The sequence below is a fragment of the Aulonocara stuartgranti genome, assembly GCF_965226115.1.
Source record: "Aulonocara stuartgranti genome assembly, chromosome: 20".
NCBI lineage: Eukaryota > Metazoa > Chordata > Actinopteri > Cichliformes > Cichlidae > Aulonocara > Aulonocara stuartgranti.
Genome location: NC_138956.1, coordinates 7,482,792 through 7,491,590, shown reverse-complemented (window position 1 = coordinate 7,491,590; position 8,799 = coordinate 7,482,792). Strand labels below are relative to the sequence as shown.

Genomic DNA, 8,799 nt, shown 5'->3' with positions numbered 1-8,799 from the left:
AATAAATAAATAAAAAATTTTATTTGCCCCTTAAATTGAGTATTTGTTGAACTCTACTTCGAGTCACATGCAGTTTTCTGAAGTCAGGACTCTTCCTCCACCCTTACAGCTTCTAAGGAGCATGAGAAAGGGTCTGTTCCCCTTTCATCTTCCTGTGATTTTTTACTGACATCCACCATCATATCTGTAATATAATATTTAAAGTAGGGAATTTCTTAGATAGAGGATACACCAAACCCAATGAAAAGATCCTAGAAGGATAAGGTCCACTACTTAAATAACTTAAAATTATGACAGAAATGTAATTCATGGTCTCTAAATTGTGAAAAGGCCCGAGTTTCCTCACTGCATTAAATGAAAGGCTGGAAAACTCTGATTTGCACATATGACTTTATTATTATTATTATTATTATTTTTGTGTTATTATGTATTATAATTAAAACCCATTTTTAATTTAAGTAAGTATATTCGCATTATACTGAAATTATGTAAAATACACACAGAATTTGTTCAAATGGTTCCAGTTTATTGGCATCCACTGAATCACTTTCATTACAGAAAAAACATTACCCCTAGTGGCAGAGTCCTGGTAGTACAGACTGATTCTATAGAGAAACACATACCACACAGCAAGTCAGTAAGAAAATATCTAAGTGTTATCTACAGTCAAGCATATCTGGGTTAAAATTTTACTGAAATCTTTCCTGGTTTTGGTTTTTATCAGATGAACATGAATTAATGAAATAATGGCTCCGCTTTAATGTTCGACATCCAAAGTCCAAAGGTTTACTTTGATATTAGGGATCATGTTAAAGCCCAAACATCTGTTTTATGACCCCAGTAATGACTCTGACGAATGCATCCACACCTTTGGTTGAACAAACGCTGCAGAAAACTGCTAATTTTCACCTGCTCTTTGAAAGATTTCGTGGTTTCAGGCTTCCGGGAGAGGCCAATCATTTTACTGCAACGGTTTTCCATGAACAGCATGTCTCAGCTGAGCGTTTGGAATCAGCAGATAAGCTACAGCTTCTACAATCTTTCTTTTATATAAGGAAAAAAATCACCTCAGCTGTAGCAGCAGGAGTCGCTACGTGTTTCTGAAGACGCTAATGAAATGAGCAGTTTGTTAAACGTCTCTGATCTTTTTATCATAAACTTTTTCAATAAATGTTTTTTTTTGTGTGTGTATCAGACAACTGAAAATTAAATATCAGTTAAGCAAAATGACAAAATGGCCTTCTCGCAGAACTGCTCCTAAAAGGCTCGTACCAAAATAATGACTTTGGTAATTACAACTTTTCCTGACCTCAATATCTAAATAAACACATTTGTTACAGGATGGATCACCCATGAAAAGAGAAAACAAAAACAAATATGAAGGGGATGCAGGCGTGAACCTGTTGAATACTTAAATCGATACAGGCAGTTAGAACTGTGGAATATTTAATAATTATTTTTGATCAGTCCAATGTGTCTATTAATGTTGCTAAAGTAGAGAATGGTCAGTTCATTTCGCAATAACATATAATCTAATTAATGCAACTACGCTACCCTTTTATTTAACTTTTCCAAACATGTTGTGATCAGTATATCAGCAAATGTCGTTTTCTGACTCGTTTATCTTGACACTTCTTTTAATAACGGCTCAATCCTCCTGATGTCTTCATTTATTTTTATTTTTGCCTTCTTATCAATTACCTTTTCAAAAGATACAGCAATAGTATTTTTAGTTTTAGCATTTAGATGATCTTTTTTCAAACGTGCAGGATTTCATTAGCAAAACTCAAACTGTGCCTCTTTTCCACTAACGAACATAATGAGCTTCATCATATTTCAAATGAAAGCATGACAACAGTTCTTTTGAACCTTGTGCACCTTTGTATCAAAATAAGGAAAATCCTTACATACAGGAAAATAAAAAGTCCCTTGTCTTTAAAATTGCTGCCTGAATGATTGTATCCCACAAATCCCATTTTTCAGACTCTACCAAGTGTTACTTTAATGAAAGCGCTGTGTGTGGCGTCCGGTGAAACAACCAAAAAAGCAACACATACTGAAGTGGCCTGATATTTTTTCTAACTATACAAACACACACTTACACACCGTAAATCAACAATCTCTCTAATTTGTCGATAAAAACCAAGCAAATAAAAGTCAAAAAGTAAACCTAATGAATGGTACATCCTCTTCACAGTGTAGCCACAGCCTTTAGGAATTAAGAGAGCGGACAGACAGCCTTTGCTCACTGAATCCGAACTATAACTTACAGCCAGATGCTCCGACTGACATGTCCTGATAACCAGGTTTACGTCTAAGCTCCTCTTCCTAAATCACTGAAACTTCCAGCATTTAAAACAAAATAAAAGCAACAGGAAACTTGTTCCAAGCTGGTGAAGTGGAATCCTTGACGATCGAGAGGGTACGGGGGAAAAAAACTAACAAAATAAACAGGCTGACAGAGTCTTTATTCTCCTCTGCAGAGCATTCTCATTTTACCAAAAGCCTTCCTCGTCCTCGTCCTGCAGGTTTGAGTTAGCAGGTAGGGTGGCGACTGTTAAGAGGATTGACCACACGTGTCCTCTGGCTGGAGACACAGTTGGGAGTATTTCTGTAAATCCAACGTGGAGCTGAGATTGTCTGGGGAGGAGCATACGGGAGACTTCGTCGAGGCAAAGGGTTCTCAATCGGTGGAGAAGAGGTCGCCTGCTGAGGGGAGCGGGGCCAGACCCCCAGTTACGTTGGGCAGCAGCGAAAGGTCAGGGAGACTCTGGATGTGGGACTTGAGCTCCTTCCTCACCTGAGTCACTCTCGCCAGTTTCTGCTTATACTCCTACCGAAAAAATGACGATATGCACAGGTATGAGCAAATTACATCTTTTTTTAATATGAAAACATGTGAGGCAGGAAACAGAAGAGCAAGGCAGTAAAGAAGGGAGATGACCTCTAAAGCTAGATGCACCAAAATGTCAGTAATAAACGTCAAAATTGTATTTAAACATCCAAGAATAAACGTCTGCCAACTGTGATAACCAGATCTGCTTTTTACAGTGTGCTGACCTTCTGACCTCTTTTATTTCTTGTCATGTCAGACATGCTCCCAGCTATGTGGGCATGTTTTTAGCCAATGAGTGCTTTCAGGGCTGAAGCATTAGCTGTAAACTGCTTCTAAACTTCTAAACAGCAGAAATAAACATGTTTGCAGCTGTTTTTATCTCCTCAGCTAATCTGAGTCACTGAACATGACCTCAAAAAGATGGGGGTGTTGTTACCTTTAGGTATTTTTCCTGCAGTTATCTGTGAAATAATATGGTATGCTGTATGGTAACTGCTATAATGAGTTCAGACATCTGTACTTAACTCTACAAAGTGTATTACAGGTATTACAGCTCCCTTTATTAATGAGACAAACACAAGCATTCAAACATCCTTTTCTAATGACTGTTGCGTCTGTCAAGTGCCTTACCTCCAGTTTCTTCTCTCTCTCCATGAGTGCCTCCTTCTGGCTGCTGATGTATTCAGTGAGCATACGTGCTAACTGCCGCCGGTCCTCCAGCTCTGCGGCCAGACGCCCGTTATATTCTGCCAGCAGCAAGCAGGCTTCATCCACAGTTTTTGAGAGCTTGTCTGCGGCTTCTTTGTCTAGAGTTGAGCCAAAGTGTGTTGTTAATCTCAGAGCCTTAATTTAAACTGAGGTTACTCCAGATAAACACGCTCCTCTGCATGCAGTGCTTGATTGCTGTATATATGTTCTGTCCTAACATTTATTGATTGAGTGCGAGTCTTTTTGGAAGGAACAATTCTATCACACTGAAAGCAGAGATAAAACAATCTAAGCTCAAGCTCTACAAAAAGATCTCCTGAGGCTGCTCTCTCCTTAGCTTTCTGTGGTCAGTGTGGTACACACCATAGAAGACACCTGTGATGCTAATTACAGGGCACAATCTAGTTTACCTTGGCTCTTTTCCACTAGTACCGGTACCTACTCGGATCAACTCTACTTGTTTTGTCTCATTTTTCATTATAATCAACTACCATCTAATGTGGATGGGATCATTACAGCAATTTGGCTGAAACTGCAGGGTTTAAAGAAAGTCTGTTTTGAATTTTGTGAAGGAGTCACTCTCATGACTCACCGAGTGACACCACTGACTTGCCAATTGGCAGCATGCCGTCTGTTAGCATGACATTTTTGGATCGATTCAGCTCGCTTGGTACCAGGTCCTACTATCAAAAACCATAAAAGCCGAGTCGAATTGAGCTCAGTAGGCACTAGTGGAATCAGTCTTTTCTAGGGGTACCATCATTTATAGCAAGGCCAATTTCATTAGTTGTTTAAAAAAAAGGATTCTGCTGAACGACAATTTAAAAGCAATGTCTGATTTTCTTGAAGTTTTTTGTTTTAGTGTTATTACTTATCTCAGTTTCAAGTTATTATTTTAGTGACCACTGTAGGTTGTTCTTTCTTTGACAGAAGGTTACCAACAATTTTGTCCAAAACCGAGCTGAGCTGTCCAAGCCTTACCTGTGATCTTCTCCAGCAGGGAAACATCCTGGACTTCCTGCGGCAGCGAGGCAATCTTCTGACGAACAGCTGCGTCACCTGATGCAGCGTTCTCTAAGTCCTGCAGGGCTTTTACCAGCTCCTCTGTCTGCACGTGTGCCAGAGTGTGTTTAAAGACAGGAGACAAGGGAAAAAAAGGAAGTGGGGGAAACAGTAATAAGAGATCAGTAAGGAGGCCAGTCAAAAATACCACCATTTTAACATTATCTGGATTAAACGTTGGCATCTTCACCAGCTGAGTTGCCGTGGAATCTGCGTTGCGAGGAGAAGTGTGGCTTCTATAGTCGTTGTCATCATCGTCCTCATCTTCCTGGATCTTTTGATAGCTTCTTTTCACTGGCTTTTTTTCTTCTGCAGAGTGATGTTTGGAGATAACAGAACAGAAAAAACACATCATGAGGTCACTAATGTGTTTCCATTAACACCTATGATGGCATACTGATGTCGACAGGATAAACCCGAAAATGTATTTACTGTTAGATAACATTTTGGGTACTTGAACGCTGCTCTTTCTGTTGTTCTGTGATACAAACTCAGTAAAAACCTGCCATTTACCTGCAAATGCAGGTGTGTCGACACACATGTTGTTAACAGTGAAAGAGTGAAAAGAAAGGCTTCCTGTTTGGAGAATTATTCAGTCGTAATCAGTGTATTTACTCAGACGCAGCCCACTGATACAGTCACCTCATAAATCATGACAGCTCTCTAACAAACGTCCACAAAATGTGACTTCTTTCAGTATTGGTGATCCCGGCCATGGTTTTAAAGTGAAATGCTGTGATGTCAAACGCATCGTATACATTTACATACACCTGTGACAACATGTTATGTAATAGTCATCTAACCTGAAGGCCTGGGGCTGTTTGAGTCTTCTATGGCGAGTTTGAGCTGCTGGATGAAGTCGCTTCTGTAGAGGTTCCTCTCCTTCCAGATGTTCAGCAGTCTTTCCATGTGCTTTTTACAGTTCTCGTCTGCATCACTGCAGGGCGACGAGAGGAGCAACAGATTTCAGCAGACAATAAGGGAGTAACGAGTTACATAAAAATGTTAAATTTAAAGACGCACAGGAAGGCTATAAAAAGATCAAAGCACATCCAGAGTTTTTATGACATATTTTCTAAAAAACAAAAGATAACGGGGGCTGCAGACGTCCAGATAGGATCTGCTGTGCTTAATAGATAAGCAAAAACACAAAACAAAATTCAAACAAATGACTTCCCATGCATCTACTTCCCCACACAGACTCACACACATTTACTACATTCAGGAGAGTCTAATTTGGAGCAGACTTAGAGAACACGGTGGTCACCGTTAAAATATACCTGGCAACATGGGAGCAGGCATCGACGAGCACAGACTCAAAGTCTTTGGTGAACTCGGGGCCTTTCTTCTTGCTGTTCTGGATGACATCATTAGCCAGATACAGGAATGTCAGCTTCCTGCTGCTTTTAGCTGCAACGTACATGAAAAATATCTCATTTTAAACGTTAGCTTTAACAAAATTAACAAGGAAAATTCACAGAGTGATTATCAGTTTCTCACATTCAAATTATTTTGAGTTTGAGTTGCAGTTTGAGTTTTAATTGGCATATTTTCCCTTCATCATGCCCATCTCCTTTACTTACTGCATAAGAATGAGGAAAAATACACTGTTAGTCGCAATAAAACTGGATTTACTAGTATTTCTATTCTTTCACACCCATGTAAGCTGACCATCTATAAGGTCTTAGGGCAGGGGTGTCAAACATAAAGCCCAAGGACCAGAATCAGCCTAGCACAGATTCCAATTCAGCCCACTAAACAGCTTTGGAAAATGTAGAAAGGTGCATAAATTTTGGATTACAGCTTTTCCTACTGAGAAAGACCTCCCCCTTGACTGTTCATACTGCACCAAAGTAATTAAGCAACAGATAAACAATTAACTGAGAGAAAAATAGTTTTTCCCCCGTACAATGCAGTATAACAGTTTATGTTTTTGGGTTTGTTTGTTTTTTACAATAGGTCCACAGTTTTAAGAAAGGCTATTTCCTATTAACAAAAACAAAAACAAAAAACAAAAACAAAACAGTACAGGACAGACTGGGCTGTAAGATACCAGAAGTCATCCTACACATTATAATGTCATGGATTAAATGCACAGTTAAACTTCTTTGCACTGACAGAAAGGGGCTTTGCAGTGTGCTGTACGTGGCTCACAGCGTAAAATGAGTTTACAGTCTGTGTACAGTGTCCTTTACTTGTTAGTTACCGGCTCTCTCTTTGGCTGCAACATACACACAAATGTGTGGGGGTTTTTTCAGGAGGGCAGTCAGGTCTCACCTTTTTTCAGCTCTCTGTGCCACACTTTGACGATGAGGGCCGAGTGTTTGCGGTGGTGGATGATCCACAGAGACAGAGTCTGGACGCTCTGCTGCGAGCTGCTCAGCTCCGACAGCTTCTTCTCCAGGGCGGACTCAGAGAAGGACGACATGCCGGTGAGTAAGTGGGCGCTTCCCTTGTGACCGGACCGACTCCGACCAGCGTTAACGCGACTGAGCCCCGAGCTATTTTGGAGAGACTCGCACTGTCATCAAAACTGAAGTTGTGCTGCTAACTTACTGACAAGTAGCTGCAAACTGTTTCCCGCTCCTCCCAAACGTTACCTTAGCTCACAGCTTCCTGAATTATCGACCAAATCCGCTAAAGCAAGCCTGCGATGAAGATGAGCTCCTTTATCAGCAGCTGCTTCTTCACTCAGTCCAGTGTTTGTTTACAGCACCAGCTAACGTTAGCCAACCGAGCTAAGCAGCCATCTGCAGAGCAGTGCAGCCCTGTGCTAGCCTGCTCTCCAAACAGACTCTGGATACACAGAACTTCTGTAACAAGCCCGATTAATACGTGTCAACCCACCAGCATAAAAAACCCAACGACGAAGCGCTAACGGCGAAACTCACACTTTGACTTTGGTCGCCTAACTCATCAAAAAGACTTCTTTCAAAAAATGGCAGCTTGCACTTTCACCTCGATGTTCGCGTCGCATGGTAGTGACGCAAGCAGACCGGGCATCACCATCATCATCTTTATCCGGGGATGAAGGCTATTTTGTTCATATCGCCACTGCTTAAATAACACAGATTTTTTTAAAGACAGTCAGTATCATCTATAATTTCACGAGAATTTTGGGAAATATATCTCAGTATTTTTGATGATTTAGACTATATATGTATATACTAGAACATGTAATAAGGCTACAAGGCTAAAAGTAATTCACTAAAGTTTTGTATTTTTGTTTATTTTTCACTGCAGTTCAAATGCATTAAAACATGCAATTTTACACTATCAGATCAATATTTTGATTAGATTGATAGGCCAAAAACAACGGGAAGAGGAGAAGATGATTGGAGCTTTAGTTATAGGCCAAACAGCCCATTGTTTTGCTATGTTATGTCCAAAATGCCTCTCTTCAAATTTGCAGTTTGACCGGCTGATCTTTTAAAAGCTGTAAGACCCGAACACTTATGTGTTATTGCTCCAGTTCAACACAAAGACATTACAAACAGTTGTTATATAGGAATATAGTTAAATGTTGTACTACTTTTCTTTCTTTGTGTACCAAATGATTAATCAAAACGTTGCCCAACTTCAGTCTATGCTTAGCTGTTTGCAATTCACTTTGTGTAATGTTATAATATTAAAGAAGCATAAGAGTACATTAATAATGGCTGCTTTACACGTTTTTGGAAGGCTGAGAGGAAGAATTACACAGAGAGGAGTCACGTTGGTAAAGGTCAGAGTCTTACTCATAAACCTTTTGTCATGAGTAGATTTTTCTTGTGACTGTTTTCAAGCTATGATTGCTTTAACTTGGATCTATTACTCATGCAGCTCTGTTATTAATCTGACTGCAATATGTCATCAAAGGACAAAACAAAGAGAATTTATCCAACTTCCTGGCTCATACGGACATGTTAACAAATACCTTTCTGTTAAAAGTCTGCATATTGTGTGCATGCCATCAAATCTTTGTGTTTGTACAGGCATTTGAATTTACATGGCTATTTGACTGCATAATACAGCGGATAATAAAATGCACCGTATTCCTGTTCAAACAATGGTTTTTCCCTGGATCTAAGCAAATTACATGTTAGTACAACAGGTGTGTTTGACAAAATACAGGTCAAATATCAACCAAAATGCAAATTCTGGCACACCTGTACAGCCCTCATGAAGGATTTGCACATTACAAAATAAGTGTA

The 8,799-nt window shown here is 39.7% G+C and overlaps 1 protein-coding gene across 1 annotated transcript; it reads right to left on the bottom strand.

Moving 5' to 3' along the window:
• Positions 1–505: 505 nt before the first annotated feature.
• Positions 506–7,605, bottom strand: rprd1b (regulation of nuclear pre-mRNA domain containing 1B). Its single transcript, XM_082518832.1, has 8 exons — positions 7,207–7,605; positions 6,884–7,107; positions 5,887–6,016; positions 5,410–5,543; positions 4,797–4,915; positions 4,526–4,652; positions 3,467–3,642; positions 506–2,833 (listed from the first exon to the last, which is right to left on the bottom strand). Exons 2-8 carry the CDS (start codon positions 7,032–7,034, stop codon positions 2,684–2,686), a joined length of 987 nt encoding a protein of 328 aa, XP_082374958.1. The 5' UTR covers positions 7,035–7,107; positions 7,207–7,605; the 3' UTR covers positions 506–2,683.
• Between the last annotated feature and the right edge of the window lie 1,194 nt (positions 7,606–8,799).